This window comes from Capronia epimyces (genome assembly GCF_000585565.1).
Source record: "Capronia epimyces CBS 606.96 chromosome Unknown aczIQ-supercont1.3, whole genome shotgun sequence".
Taxonomy (NCBI): Eukaryota; Fungi; Ascomycota; class Eurotiomycetes; order Chaetothyriales; family Herpotrichiellaceae; genus Capronia; species Capronia epimyces.
The window spans coordinates 846,165-860,885 of record NW_006912906.1 but is presented as its reverse complement, the minus strand read 5'-3'; the positions used below and the strand labels follow the sequence as shown (position 1 = coordinate 860,885).

Here is a 14,721-nt window from a genome sequence, read left to right as displayed (position 1 = left end):
TAGGCTCCGCTCGCGTTTCCTAGACTTGTCCTTGTGCTCTAAGAACCGCAGCTTTACAATCGTCGGTCGACCCAACTTCACGTACTAGTCATGAAAAGCGCCGAGGAGCATCAATATACACAGCTAGAGATTGGACTTGGAAGGGACTGGCTGGCCATGCACAACAACTAGTGTCCAAGACCAAAGAAAGATTGAAGATCGTTCCAGTAGCGAACCATGTTGATCATGCAGGTCATATCTTTGCCGTCGATCTACTCTTGCATCTGGACAATCGACCAATGGACATGAGAGGTCCTGGCCTTGCAGTCACCAAGGCGACCGAGACATGCATTTTTCGGACAAGCTATGATGCATTGAGGGCTGTCTAGCCAATGCAACTGCTCATACTATTTTCATCCACAGGTAGCCAAGCTCTTGGGCTTCTTTGACTGATACTGCAACAGGCCAACCCCAGCGGTTCTTCAACTAAAGCGCAAATGCACATCATGCATTGGCTTGCCGTGGACTATTCTGGTTGATACTGGCAATCTGCCCGTTATACAGGATGATCGCGACTCTTGCTACGGACCTGGCGGTCCTAGGCACATCTGCATCCCCCCTCCAACCGGGCCCTGTTGCCTCGAGGAAGCGCTACGATCGACGCGGCCCGTTGTTGTTGTTGTGAATGCGGGATCGCATATAAGAGCTACCAGTCCAGTCCCCCCTGTGCAGGCCTCCTCCTGCAGACAGGCATTTCGCATCATGTGTCAAATCGAGGTTCTCGCTCGCGCAGTCAGCACTCAAACCGAAATCCTGACCAAGTCATGGCATGCGAACGATGCTCACGGAGTCTCATCACCCGCGGGTCGGCGCACTACCATTCCACCTCTTGACGAGTCGGGCGAGGAGGCGAGAAATCAACTAATTGATACTTTGAGAGAACTAGAGCAGCTTGTTCTTGGGCCGAAAGATACCATGCAGGCCCTCTATTACAAGGTCAGCATCTCTCCCACAATTTTCTGTGCCATTTGTTGAATGAAGAATAGAGCGCCGAAGCTGGAGTAATCCAAGCTCTGTGCAAACTCCAAGTCCCACGGCATGTTCCTTTGGAAGGGTCGATCTCATATACAGATCTGTCAGCGAGAGTTGGTGTCTCTGCAGACCGACTCAAACATTTGGTCCGCATTGCAGCCGTGTGCTCCAACTACCTTGCCGAAACCGAGACTGGCGAAGTCCAACATAGCAACAATTCGGTCATCTGGCAACTCGACCCCCTCATGGCTAACGGTATGGAAGTCATGCTCGACCATTTGCCAAGTTCTTCATTCAAACTGGGCGAAGTCTGCACCCAGGATCCCACTGACGAGAAGGAGACCGTCTGCGGCTTCAGCCTGGCACGCAACCAGCCACTTTATGAATACCTCGAAACAAACCCTGACCAGGGTCGACGATTCGCGGCGCATATGCGTGCGCAGGCTGCGCAGCAAGGGGACGCGGCAATCCAAGGATGCTATGATTGGCGCTCACTGAAAGGCAAATCCTTGGTCGATGTAGGTTCCCACAAAGCAGATATCTATTTGACCTGTCGACTAACCGATACTGATAGTGTGGAGGCTCCTTTGGCTCTGTTGCCGCTTCTATCGTGCGCAAAGAACCCGGTATCCGCTGCACCGTGCAGGATCTACCCAAAGTGGTCCACTCAGCCATTGCAGCGACATTCAAAGACCCTAGCTTCCCCCGCGAAGCGATCAGCTTCCAAGCCCATTCGTTCTTGGAACCTCAACCGCTGGTAGCAGACGTGTATCTCTTCCGCATGGTCTTCCATAACTGGTGTGACGCTGGGGCGCGTCGCATTGTACAAGCATTGCGGCCAGCACTACGTCCTGGAGCCAGGGTCATATGCATCGAGTACGTGATGCCGCCCATGGGGTCGGGCCCCAGTTATGCGGAACTTGCCACACGCCGACTGGACAATGTCATGTTTTCACTGATGAAAGGCAAGGTGCGAGAACTGGATGAGTTTAAGCAGCTTTTCGAGTCTGCCGAACCGAATCTGGTGTTCAAGAGCTTCAAGGCTGGCCAGTTGAGGGCGACGCACGACCCTAGATGTCACTCTGTCCTCGAATGGGTGTACGAGCCCAGAGGCACTGGGAAGGGGGAGGGAGTGGCCGAGCACCATGAAACCATGCCCGCTACTACTAGTTGAGCAGAGGAATGTGAAGAAGCTAAACCCAGTTTGCGAGGGGGGTGTACCGGGACTGGGACTGGGACTCATGTATGTTGATTAACTCAGGTTGATCCTGCCTGGAGGGGCTAAACGCTATGTCGCAATCCCATGTCAATCTCCGTAAGAGAGAGTAGTATCTGGACTCTAGTGTCTGATACTCGATCCCATTCTACTGGCTCAAGGGGGCCTCGGTTTCTTTTGGACTGTATGATTGTATGATTGGTCATCAGCGTGCTTGATCAGGCTAAGAGGCTCCTAAGGCCTTGGCCATCGAGTCGATGCTGGAATCGGGATAGTCTTGAGTCCTAGACCTATGGGAGGGCATTTCCTCTATGTTCTGTGTACTATACAGGTGCCTGCCTAGGTACCTCGGAGTACGGAGAAGGAATCTGGGACACTGTATTAGGGCGGACACTTCTAGCACTCGTACACTACACGGGGAGTTACAGTAGTATATGGTACGTACTATGTACTTTAAGGATCTAAGGCTTATAGGTGCCAAGGCACCCTCCTATTCAACCCTTAAACCTCTAGGGGCTTTAGGGGCTCTAGGGGCTCTATGGGCTCTGTAAGTACATAAGACACTAGCCCAACAACTAGGGTTCGCCCGAAAATAAGACCTATGACAGTACAATACATACCAGGTACCTATTACCTTACCGGTAGATAGTCATCCTCTAGGGCTCCGTAGGTATCATACCTTGCCTAGGTAGGTGGTAGGTCCCAGCCCTCAGCCCGTACCTGGTACCTGGGACTAGTGGTAAAGTGGCTCGATTACCTCCCATTACGTGGTACGGAATCTCATCGCCTTACAACCCAAAAAAGCCTCAGGCCCTTCCATCTCGTTCTTCTCCCTCACACCCTCACACTCACACACCCTCACCCTCTTTCTGTCTTCGTCCAACGCCTCCACCGCGGTTGTGATCTCGAACCTTCGCTCTTATAGTCTACGCCCTCCAGATCAGTCACTGGGTACAACTCTCCCGCCCCTTGTTTCCCGGTCTCTTAACCAGCATCTGGTCACTCCCTTGTTCGCCATGTCCCATTCTGATGGTCAAGGATGAAGGACAGAGATACTACGGACTCCAAGCCGGTCTATCTCTTCGTCAACAAGACTCAAAAGTCCAAGTCGCTTTCCAAAAGTGATGGCGCTGTGGCGAAACAGATTAATCGCCACGCCCAACACTTTCGAAGCCGCAAGGTCGAGGCTGAAAAAATATCCTCAGCTCTGTCCAGTTCATCTTCAGCTCGTCGCATAGCGCTGGATGGATGGCTTCGCAGAGGACAGCTCCAAGGGTAAGTCGGTGAACTTGACATTCACCCCTTGTCGACTCAACTAACACAACTTCAGGACCCCGGCGAATGAGGCGTCTCAGACATCAATCCCTGATCAGGACGGGTCAACTGCTGTAACGACACCAGCAATAGTCACCGGTCTTACTGGTCCAGACACTGCCAGTGCGGCGTCCATCTGGCCGTTGGCTGCCACTCTACCTTCCCGGACACGTCCATGGCGGTCACCAGGAACACCCGCATCACGTGGTGTCGTCAGTAGTGATGGTGCCCACGGTACCCACGACCAGGATCAAAACCTCCCCCCTGACGAGGATCTAGATCTGACGGACGATGGAGACGTCCTGCAACTGTCGTCTATTTACCGGGCCAACTTCACCGGCTACGACTGCGTCGATCCCTTTGGCATCACCCCAGTCCAAATCACGACCCAAATCCACAGCATCCTGCAGCATACGCTGCAAGTGTACACTTACTCGGGCAACAATTACAAGCTGGCATTTCTCCCCCCTCACGTACGGTCGACCATCTCTCGATTCCCCATCGGAGAGGTTGTTGAGCGCAGTGTCTACAAGGAATATCATCTCTACGCCTTAATGGCTTTGATGGCGGCCCGGTTGAAATATTGCTTCGATGTCTCCAGGTTTGGCGATGACGCGGGTGAACTCCGAGCCGCTGCTTCATATCATCTCCGTAAGGAGCTGATCCGTGCTTCTCGCTCAGGCGACCTCGACAAACAGACCATCTTGGACATTTTGTTCCTGGTGGTCAACGAAGTGCAATATGGGCGCTACGACGATGCGAGAAAACATCTTCAGGTGGTGGGAAGGCTCTTCCATCTGCTCGATCATAGACAGCACTTTGATCGTTGGGTCTCCGAGACGGCGGCTCACGTGGATAACCAACTCGCCTTGACCACTGCAACCCTTCCAGTCATCAAACGAAGTTTCGATCCGGGTCCCATGCTGCCGGAACGCATGGCCGCCCTTCGGAGAGAGGCACAGAGCCTGAGGTACTATGGTTGTTCTAGGCCCTCTTCCATGGCGCTTGGGGGTCCCAAGGCTTCACTAGGTCTGACCGACACCATTGCCGACCTGGCACAGACGTTGGATCTGCGAATGGGGACTGGACTCGCCCACGGACTCAAAGCTGGAGCGTTCCGCGGAAAGATGGGCTCGGTGGTTTCCGACCTGGTCGATTGCATCGAAATCGCAAAGGTGGTGTGGCTCTCTCCTTTTGCAGTCTGCTTCGATGCCGAGTGGCTATGCAGGAAGGCCAGGGCGGTGCTTCGTGCGCTGGCCTTCATGGCCCCTGAGAATCACGTCAGTCCATCGGACGTCGACATATGGCACGAGGGTTTGAGGATCTGTCTCATGATACTGATGACCCATGCTTGTACGTTGGTGGGCTTCCACACGGCCAAGGCGCAGGCCCGGCGCCTTAAAATGGCCGAAGAGGCCGCCTTGGCTGTTTGGTGTCCCACCATAGGATGGACGGAAGATTGCATATCCTGGGATCCCCATAGACGCCTGCCCCCCTTGGAGGAAACTCGGGCCGGGCTGACCTTGTGGGAAGTCCTCACCGGCGTCTGGTCATCGGATGGTCTACCTGAGCAGGAATGGTTCATCGTCCGCGCGGTAAATCTATGTCGATACTTTGGCTACTCCACTTACGACGACCTACACAACCATATGGCGCAATATCTCTACTCCAGTTCGTTCCAGGAACAGAGCCTGCGAACGGTAGCACAACGACTCCAAGATGTCCTGGCGCAACCGAGCGGCGGCCACGTATGAAAGGTTGTCAGCAACTGGATTCACAGACTCCCATGGTTACTTGTATAACCCGCGGAGTCTTGGGTTGATGATGAGGTGGAAAGTCATCGATGCCTCGTACGACCTTTTCAAGTTCAAGTACACATCACTGCTCACCTTCAGAGACTCTTGCCAGGCCGGCCAACCAACGTCGCCATCGACCCAACCTTTCATGCCAGAAGCCGCCCGAGCTGAAGGCTTTTCGTGGCGTTCAACTGCGGTCTCATGTGCGTTTCAGAACAGGCTTGACCCATGACCCATGACCCACGACCGGCTAAGGGCTTGACTACTAGCTCATCACCACACCCTATCCATTCCCAATCAATAACCTTCGACGGCCAAGGCCTTGTATGCGGCTTTTAAATAGGCCTCGGTTCTGGCCGAGCCAAGAAGACCACCACCCATCTTATTCATGACATAAGAAAAGGTGACTTTACGATCGAGGTCCATGACGATCGAACTGCCGCCCCAGCCTCCCCAGAAACAGACTCTACCCGCGGGCAACCAATCTACAGCCTGGGCGGTGGCACCACCTGTCAAGCCAAAGCCGATGCCGAAACGTATGGGGACGCCGAGCGCGAGGTCAGTGCCGTCAGCCTGAATGTCAAAGATCCGGTCGATGGTTTGGGGCGACAACAGCTTGACGCCGTCGACGGTACCGCCCAGCGTGATGGCGGACAAGGCGCGAGCCAGGCCGCGGGCATTGGAGTGGCCGTTGGCGGCGGCGCCACTCCGGCGACCACGAGTCACTGGCGTCGATGGCCGGGCCGGTGAAGGTCTTGATGGAGATCGAGTCTGGGTCGAGTTTGGCGAGACCGTCGTTGGCTTCGCTCGTCGACTGCTGCGGCGGAGGCGGAGGCACCACGGGCGCGATGCGCGACCAGTCCTGCTCCTCGGCGCCGATCTGCAGGTCGGCCTGCAGCGGGCCGGCGATGTGGTCGCGGACAAAGTGTCGGAGGGACTGGCCGGTGACGCGGCGCACCAACTCGCCCAGCAAGTGGCCGTAGCTGAGCGAGTGGTATCCCGACGCCGAGCCCGGCGCCCACCAGGGCTTCTGACGTGCCAGGCGCGCGACCGCCGTGTCCCAGTCGTACAGGTCTTGCACGCTGAACGGCTGCTCCCACCCCGACAGGCCTGAGGTGTGCGCCAGCAGGTGCTTGACCAACACCACGTCCACGTCCACGTCCACGTCCGCTTTGCCCTCGGCCCCGAACTCCGGCCAGTACTGGGCCACGGGGGCGTCCAGGTCCAGCAGCTGACGGTCGACCAGCATCAGCGTGGCCAGCGCCGCCACGGGCTTGGTCGACGACCAGATGTTGGTGATGGTGTCTTGGGCCCATGGCTGCGTGCGGCCCGCGTCCGCGTACCCGCCCCAGAGGTCGACCACGTTCTGCCCGGCCACATTGATCACCAGCGACGCTCCGTCTTCTTCTCCGGACTCGATTAGTTCTTGCATCAGCGTGCGGAGGCCTTGGAATGCCGGGTCGGCGTGGCCGTGGACGGTGGCTGTCATTGTTGAGTGGTTGAGTGGTTTTTGAGTGGTTATTATGTTGTTGTTGTGTAATGTCAAGTGGTTGTTGCGTGGTTCTCGCGTGGTTCTTTTGTGGTCGTGTCGCTTGTAGACGCCGGCGACCACAGTAGACCCGGCTGGGTGTTTAATAGCAGACTATGGGACACGACTGAGTGGCGGTGGCGGTGGCGGTGGTGATGTTGATATGTACCTATGTACAGTACAGTCCAGTACGGCTATGCTTGGACTATTAATCAACTGTTTGGTGAGTAAGTGAGTAAGTGTGAGTACCTATAAGTGTATGAATGGAATGAGGATGAGGTATAGATAGTAGAGAGATATAGCTACAGGAACAGTGACAGTGACAGGAACAGGAACAAGAGAGATATATAGATAGTAACAGGAACAGGAACAGGAACAGGAACCGTAACCTCGGCCAAGTCGGTCCCAAACTCCATTCCCAGGGGAGTGGGAGTGGGAGTGGTTTCAGGTACGAATACGAATCGGCGGGGTACGGGGTACAGGATACGGGGTACGGAGTACGGATACAGGGTACAGTAAGGTATACAGGACACCTACAGGGTATATGTACATAATCTTGGCCTGAGTCTGAGCCTGAGCCTTGGCCGTGGACCAGCCGAGAATCATGTTACTGTATCGACCTAGATGCCTATATGTCTCCGTACACGCATGTCCCGACCAGTCACAGCCACAGCAGCCGAGTGAGTCGGACCAAGTGATGAGGTTATCATGTCACGCTGACATGCCACATCTTTCCGTTCAGCATCAGGGCAGGAGCATCGCCGCAAACATGTCGACAGCCCGAGCCCGAGGAGCTGTCCAACTAACCAGACACAACCTGGTCGACGGCGAGATGACTTGATCCGGTCGCTGCGCAGAGTCCTACGCCCTGCAGACAAGTGCACACCTCATTTGAGAAGACCGAGGTGAACGAGACGGCGGCAGTGGTAAGATGGAGGGACGAGAAGTATTCCCGGATGAACCATGCAGCTGGCTCTGTGATGACAAGTCGCTCAGTTGACCATAGTCGATAGCACGAGACCCCCCCTCGTCTCACTGAAAATATCGAGTAGGGATGGTGCTGGCTGCAGTGGAGGAGCATAGGCAGACCACCACTCCGGCTTCTCCAGTCATACCCCTGACGTCCCAAACCGAGTGTACATGAGACTTTCCACATGGGATGACTGAAGCCGGACGGAGCACATCGCGACGACAGGTCACTGAGACTCCGTGATATGTTGAAGATCAGCCTGTTGAAATGTGAAACCACGACCACCCTACCACATGAGTCCACCTTGCAACATGCGTCAGTCTACTGTCACTTCAAGATCGGGCTTGAACAGCCTGACCATAGACCGCCTAGGCAACGAGGACGATCTCACGTCGGATTTGACCGCGCATGTTTGAGTTCCAAGTTACATCATGGTGGCCGTGTGGATCTGGTTCTGGTTCCAAGCTCGGATATCCATCCCGATTCTCGGATCAGAGATATCCTTACTAACAGCTTCCGTTAGCGTCAGCACACCCGTGCCGTCGCCCGTGCATTGATAAGCTAATAGCCAATTACCTGGTCATGGTTCCAGGACTGAGGACACTCCTGGTCAAGGTTCCATTGGGGTGTCGTAGTACACTTCTTCAGCACCCAGATAGAAGGAGTCGATTGGGCCGTCCTCCGCTTCCACCTGATGTTGAAGCATGGGAAATGCAAGACGTCGGCTGTCAATCGTGTCGGCCGCCTTCAACAATGCTCCCACGGCCGATTCCAGAATGCCACTGGCAATCTCCAGAAACTCGGCACTCTTGTTGGACACCCGCAATGTCCAGCGGTACTCTTGGAGCCGTCGGCGGTAGAATTCGCCTTCTTCCTGGCTGTGTGAAGTGACGAAGCACAAGCCGGCAAAAGTGCCAATCAGGGCAAAATTGAACTTGGACGCAAAATACCAGAATGACTGCAGGTGTTCCGGCTTGAGTCGATTGAAGAAGTCCATGGCGCTGATCAGTCTCGCCTTGGCCGCCGACCGGCAGATCTGGATCAAATAAGGGTCGGTATTCTGCGACAGAGATCGAATCACGCGACGGTGAAGGGTGATCTCCGTGGCAAAGTAGGCCAGATGTAGATAGCCGACTGAACTCAACTTACCAGCCCGGGTAGCATCCATCCGAAGAACCTCGGGCATATCAGCATACCACGCCCGCAGTTTCAGCTGGATGGGTTTGGCCCTTTCTAGGATGGCTTTAGTCGTGTCGTAGGCATTCTTGACCTCGGTTTCCGCCTTCAGCGAGTAGAGCGCCTCGAGCACTTCAGCAAGCATCTTGGTGAGAGTGATCATGGCACTGAACAGTGTGCGGCCCTTTTCCACATCCGCGCTGCCGTCCTCCTCGGCCTCTTCGCATTCATCTTCCGTCTGCTCGGGAAAGTCCCCGGCCGTGATCGGTTGGACGGCCCAGTTGGTCGAGGAGATATGTGGAGGGCGCCCGTAGATCAAAGCGGACCAGTTGTCTTGCATGAAAAGAGCCCAGGCCAGCCGTTTGCGGAGTCCCCTTTCCCAGGCGGGGATACGCCAGTTCGAACAATCCAGATGCAATCCCAGATCCTGCCCGATGGCGACCAGTTGAGCAGTCAACTGCCACGCTTGATTGCTCCCTGGACGCTGGAGGAGTAGCAGTCCCGCCTGGACCGTCGACAGCTTGGCCCGATGGGACACATCTTGCAACGTGCGATAGGCGATATCCTCCAAAAGTCCGACGTCGGGCTTTCGCGACTTAGCCAAATCGGCGTTGTAGGACCACCAGTTCAGCGCGAGAATGTAGACGGCCGCCAGCAAGGGCGGCGAAAACTCGCGATAGCTTCTGGCGTATTTCTCCACAAACACCTTCTTGTGCAAGATGGGAAAGCTGGGATGGACGATGCGGAAGTAGAGCGTAATCAAAGCTTCGCCGTAAGGGGCGACGATGTGCTCGATCTGATCCAACTCCTCGACATCTCTGAAGTGGTTGGGGGAATCCGCGTCGTCATATTGGTGGAAGAACTCATTCTGACCGACTTTGCGAAAGGAACCTTGGTCGGCCGGAGACTCTCCCTGGGCGTCGTCGTACAGTCTCAGATCCAAAAGGGCAAAGTCATGCTCGTCGGTCGGACCAATGTACTTTGCATACCGGTGGGTTTGCAAGCTAGCCATGGAGGTCAGCCGCGGGGAGAAGGTTAAGAAAGGCATATTGAAGGCGAGAACGACAATATGGGGCATATCGCGCTACGTACCCAAGGGTTTTCTTCAACAACGACTCTCCCTGCAGGTTGGCATAATCGTCGATGTAATCCCCTGATTGCCCTCGTGGGGCGTGGCCGTCGCCGTCCGAGCCTCTGTTATCTATTTAGCCTGATGATAGGGGAGGAACATACAGACGGGACTGGTCCCGCTTGGGACGGGGAGGGGTGGAATAGCCTCACGATCGTCTGTGTCGAGCTAAGGAAGCACCCGAAGCGGCAGTGGTGGTGGTATCGGAAGATACCACTGCGACAGGGTTCGGGTTCGTGGGTTTGCGCCTCCTCGGCACCGCCTCCTCGACAAAGGTACAGGCCTGCCGGTGGAACTGGCACATGACACAGGCGACCGCGTCGGAATTGATGACACAGCGACTCTTGCGGCGGCGACAGGAATCACAGGGTCGATCGGGCCGCAGGGTAGCCAAGTTTGCCGCATGAGCGTTGTTATCGCCCACGCGAGGTGTGGTGGCGGGGGAGCTCATGCTGGACAGACTGCCACTGCTACTGGTACTGCCAGATCCAGGAGGAAAGTGGTCGGATAGGTGCTGGAGCGGCTGGAGCTGCTGGAAAGGTTGCGGCATGCTTGATAGCATGCTCCTGCTCCTGATGTGGAGGACCGGGCCCGATGATAATCAGGGACTTTATTATTGGCGACGTCGGGCAATCCCAGGCCACCGCATTACAGTACGTACTCCGTAGTACTTGGGTAGTATTTGATTGATATCTGCTGGCTTGGGGACTGGCGGGGATTAGATTTCTTTCTGCGGCGTGTCCACTACCTAGTATCAAAGCCGATGCAGGCGCAAGGATACGTACTACCGGAAGTGTGCTCTCAACTCTGGAGTCGGTCCTCTGTCTTCTGTACTGTCGGCGCAGGAGCTGGCTTCAAGGCCGACCTGTCTCTTTTGATCGATTGTGCAATGTGCCCAGCTCTACAGAGGAGGTGCGAGGTGTCAGGACAGGCTGCTGTCCTCGGGGGAGAAAGGGTTTTGAGGGTTGAACAGGAACATGGGAACATGGTCGCTGGGGTTGGGAACTTGGTCGGACATGGCGGTGTTCGGGACGTCTGGACTGCCCAAAGGGGTTTGAGGCGGATCTGGCAATGTAGAATTGAGGGACCGGGGACGTGCATAGCGGAACCCAGGGTCGGTGGCAGATTGGGTCGCCGCAACAGGGCACAAGGGCACGGCGAATGAAGCAGCAATTGATTGAGTAAGAATTTGGGAATTTGGGAGGCAGCGTCGTCGACGAGATAAGCTGCCTGCGAGCCATTGGCCAGCCGGGCGGCCAGCCGCGGTCACGTGAGGGGTGGGATGGCCGGCCTGCTGGGGGCACCAGGGGGCCTTTATCAGCGTCCAAGCCCTGGATCGGCGGGTCAGCACATAGTAATAGGTAAGCATAAACTAGTGGTGGTGGTAGTTGTGGTGGTAGTAGTAGTAGTAGCCCTGCGCACTGTACAGAGTACGGATACGCTGTAGGACGACGAATATGGATCACAGTACGGAGTACGGGTATAACAGGAGGAGGTCAATCAATCAGTCATCAATCAGTCATGGGTGGTGACGCTGCGATTGACCCTGATTCTGACCCTGCTCATCTCCCCGCCTAACGCCGGTCCCTGGCCTCAACCTCACCCTCACTTTCTCCCTGGTGAAGGCGCGCATCTTTGCGTTGAGTCGAATGGAATCCGCCAGCATGGCTTCAATAATCATGGTCGGCTGCTCTGGTGCTGCAAACTGTGAGGTGGCTTTTCTGGTGCACAGAGCCTGAGCCTTAGCCTTGGTTTGTAGCCTTGGTTCGCAGATCTCGGAACAGCTCGACTGCCGTGCTCTGACGTGCTACGACCTGTGCAAATATCAAATAGCTCCCCGATGACCGGGCGCAGGTGTCGGCTGTTCTTCTCCAGGAAATTGTCTGGCAGACTGGCCAGCTTCTCCGACACAACAGCTTCCTGGCGACATGGAACGATGTCCAGTCAATGGTAACAGCGTCCCGCCCAGGCTGTGCAAGTGTCGCACAGCTTCCTCGAACAACTTGCGGTAGGTAGGCGAACAGGCCTCGAGAGCCTCCGGGGTGGTGGAATACCAAATCTGGACCGGAACGCGTCACGCTGACCACCCAGCGAATTGACGTGTCGTTCAGGAGGGAAGGTGTCTCGTGAGTATCGGTCATCTTCGTCGTATCCTTCACAAGCCTCAGGTGCCACACGGGGCGCGCATCATCGGGTGGCGAAGGCAGTGGAATCCACCGACCAGCAAGCCCCCTGGGGGTGACACCCGCAAACGACACCAAGCCACGAGTCGGCTTGAATCCAACCACCCCATTGAAGCCAGCTGGCACTGTCTGTCGCCAGAGAAAAAGTTGCCCAAGCAGAAGCAGTGACAGTCAGTGTAGACCCCAGGATACCGGATCACATTACACTACATGTTTGACCTACCAAGACGGCCCTGACCTGACACAACTCCTGCTGCTGCTGCTCCCCCCAGAGATATGTGTTTCGCTGAACACCGAGTGGTGAATTCCGGAGGGACTTCGACTCCCACTCAGTCCCGTTGCCAACCAGCCCAGGTTGACCTTGCCCACATACAGGGCACCGTGGCAGATGACTCTCTGGTAGCACGCTGCCGATATGGTGGCCATGAATGCCAAGGGCGGACACGCGGCGTTGGTGGTCTCGATGCCCTCCAACGTCAATCGAGTCCTTGACCGTGGAAGGGCCGCCGAACAGTGGCGGCAGTAAATTCCGATCAGGAAACAGCTCCATCAAGCGTCAGACAGATGCTAGAACAGCTGATTCACATTGACTCCCGCTACTAGAAGACGAAGATGAGTGATTCCTCGGGCGCGACTGGTAGTTCATGAAGCCCTGCGCTGCGACAGGCTCTGCCGCCGGGCCGGCGAGTATCTTGACATACTCTGCGTAGTTTAGATCTTATAGACTGGTCAATGGTGAACGAGATCGTCTCTGTGGGTGCCAAAATCATCCAGCTCGGGTTAGGTCAGGTGAAGACAGTCGCAGGGCTACAGGGATGTAGAATTCCTTGGTACGGAAACTCGAGTCTGTTGGGTGACTGCTCAAAGGACTGGAAAGATATAAGCGCTTCAGGTCAAGCGTGGAGTTCAAATAGTTGAGGCTCAATTGCAATATCAGGATAAGGACAATTTTCGAGAGACAGCACCCAAATATTTTGCTTCATCGGGGGATTCATGAGGTTGGACTTATATATATATTGCTCGGGGATCGGTCGATCTCTGAAACAGAAACACCAAGAAATGCCGTTTCGTCGACAAATCACAAGCAGGTCGCCGCCAAACAAGGCGTGGCATTCCATTCACATCTATCTATAATATCCATGCCTGCTCCTGCTTTCGAAGCCAGAGTAAGCCGACCGGTCATCATCGTCGCGTTGGTCACGGCGATATGTTTTCGAGTGTCGTAGCCGCGTAGGATGAGCCGGGCGCTCGTCATCTTCATATTCGTATCGTCGCATCGTTTCTTCCGTATATGTGCTTCGGTCGTTGTCATATTCGTAATCATTCAATCGCAAGTCGCTTCGTTGAGGACCGTAGTCATCTCTGAGTCGGGACCTGCCTGCACGGCCGTAGTCATCATCATCGTCTGGGTGGCTTCTCAGATACCGGCCGGTGATGCGAGCCTCAGCGCCAGGCCGTTCATGGCGTTGTTCGCTGGCGTCGTGGTCGCTGACTTGGTCTCGGTAGAAGCCCACACTCTGAGATCGTTTGCTTCCCAGCACTTCCGGAGGAGTGTTGTTCCTACCTCGCATGGCGCTCTTGCGGCGCTTGGGAGGGGCGGCACTGTCCATATGAGCTTCTGGTCTTCGGCCCCGCCAATATCTCGGGTCATCGTCCGGATCCTCCACGATCTCAACGTCTTTGTAGCTGAACTGGTGGACTGTTCGATCCCGATCCCGATCCCAATCTCGATCTCCGAGTCCCGGTCGTCGAGACGTCTCATAAATGGCAATATCGTCACCTCGTGAAGACTTGGGGGCGCCAGAATAGCTTGCGCGGGATGGGGTATCGGAACTATCCACGTCGCGGTCAACATAGCCTCGGGGGCCTCGTGGGCCTCGCCCTCCAATCTCGACCACGTAAGACCCGTCCTCTCTCCTTTCTGGCCGAAGAACTTCGTACTCAGAACCATAACGGGCATTGTTTCCAGGCCGCTCGATGACTAGAGTATTGGATCGTTTGACGTAGACATCGGCGTTTTTGGCCCTGCCCACTTCATACTTTATTTTGGTGGTGCCGCCAGCCGAAGCCGACCCCAACGAAATGGCTTCAGGATAGGTTTGCTCACTGGGCCGGGGTCGTCTGTCGACTTCGAACCGATAGTCACGCGAGGAAGATTTCTCAAGGGGATAGTCGTACTCGTAACCGACTTCACGTCGGGATTTGTGGAGGGGCGCGGCATTGGCATCTGGATCTGGAGCTGGGTCTCGGGCACGGGTAGAGTAGACGACTTTGTAGGGCCGATCGTCGCCGCGTGAGGCCATCTCTTGATGGAAATTTGGAAGGAGGCAAATTTCGACCGCAAGTGCAACGTGCTTGGGAAGTACTGTCGTTCCTCCACCCAAGTTTGAGTCTTCGC

General features: G+C 55.5%; 6 protein-coding genes across 6 annotated transcripts; 2 read left to right on the top strand and 4 right to left on the bottom strand.

Annotated features, from left to right (window-relative positions):
- Positions 1-741: 741 nt before the first annotated feature.
- Positions 742-2,185, top strand: A1O3_03570 (uncharacterized protein; the record flags this gene model as incomplete). Its single annotated transcript, XM_007733706.1, has 3 exons — positions 742-975; positions 1,026-1,529; positions 1,586-2,185. 3 exons carry the CDS (start codon positions 742-744, stop codon positions 2,183-2,185), a joined length of 1,338 nt encoding a protein of 445 aa, XP_007731896.1.
- A 1,081-nt stretch (positions 2,186-3,266) lies between these two features.
- A1O3_03569 (uncharacterized protein) lies at positions 3,267-5,295 on the top strand (the record flags this gene model as incomplete). Its single annotated transcript, XM_007733705.1, has 2 exons — positions 3,267-3,502; positions 3,558-5,295. The coding sequence occupies 2 exons, from the start codon at positions 3,267-3,269 to the stop codon at positions 5,293-5,295; spliced, it is 1,974 nt and encodes a 657-aa protein (XP_007731895.1).
- Positions 5,296-5,634: 339 nt separating this feature from the next.
- A1O3_03568 (beta-lactamase) lies at positions 5,635-6,826 on the bottom strand (the record flags this gene model as incomplete). Its single annotated transcript, XM_007733704.1, has 2 exons — positions 5,635-6,091; positions 6,153-6,826. 2 exons carry the CDS (start codon positions 6,824-6,826, stop codon positions 5,635-5,637), a joined length of 1,131 nt encoding a protein of 376 aa, XP_007731894.1.
- Positions 6,827-8,445: 1,619 nt separating this feature from the next.
- Positions 8,446-10,591, bottom strand: A1O3_03567 (uncharacterized protein; the record flags this gene model as incomplete). Its single annotated transcript, XM_007733703.1, has 3 exons — positions 8,446-10,015; positions 10,104-10,205; positions 10,293-10,591. The coding sequence occupies 3 exons, from the start codon at positions 10,589-10,591 to the stop codon at positions 8,446-8,448; spliced, it is 1,971 nt and encodes a 656-aa protein (XP_007731893.1).
- A 1,291-nt stretch (positions 10,592-11,882) lies between these two features.
- Positions 11,883-12,749, bottom strand: A1O3_03566 (uncharacterized protein; the record flags this gene model as incomplete). Its single annotated transcript, XM_007733702.1, has 2 exons — positions 11,883-12,448; positions 12,653-12,749. The coding sequence occupies 2 exons, from the start codon at positions 12,747-12,749 to the stop codon at positions 11,883-11,885; spliced, it is 663 nt and encodes a 220-aa protein (XP_007731892.1).
- A 698-nt stretch (positions 12,750-13,447) lies between these two features.
- Positions 13,448-14,626, bottom strand: A1O3_03565 (uncharacterized protein; the record flags this gene model as incomplete). The annotated part of the gene is made up of 1 exon (XM_007733701.1): positions 13,448-14,626. The coding sequence occupies one exon, from the start codon at positions 14,624-14,626 to the stop codon at positions 13,448-13,450; it is 1,179 nt and encodes a 392-aa protein (XP_007731891.1).
- Between the last annotated feature and the right edge of the window lie 95 nt (positions 14,627-14,721).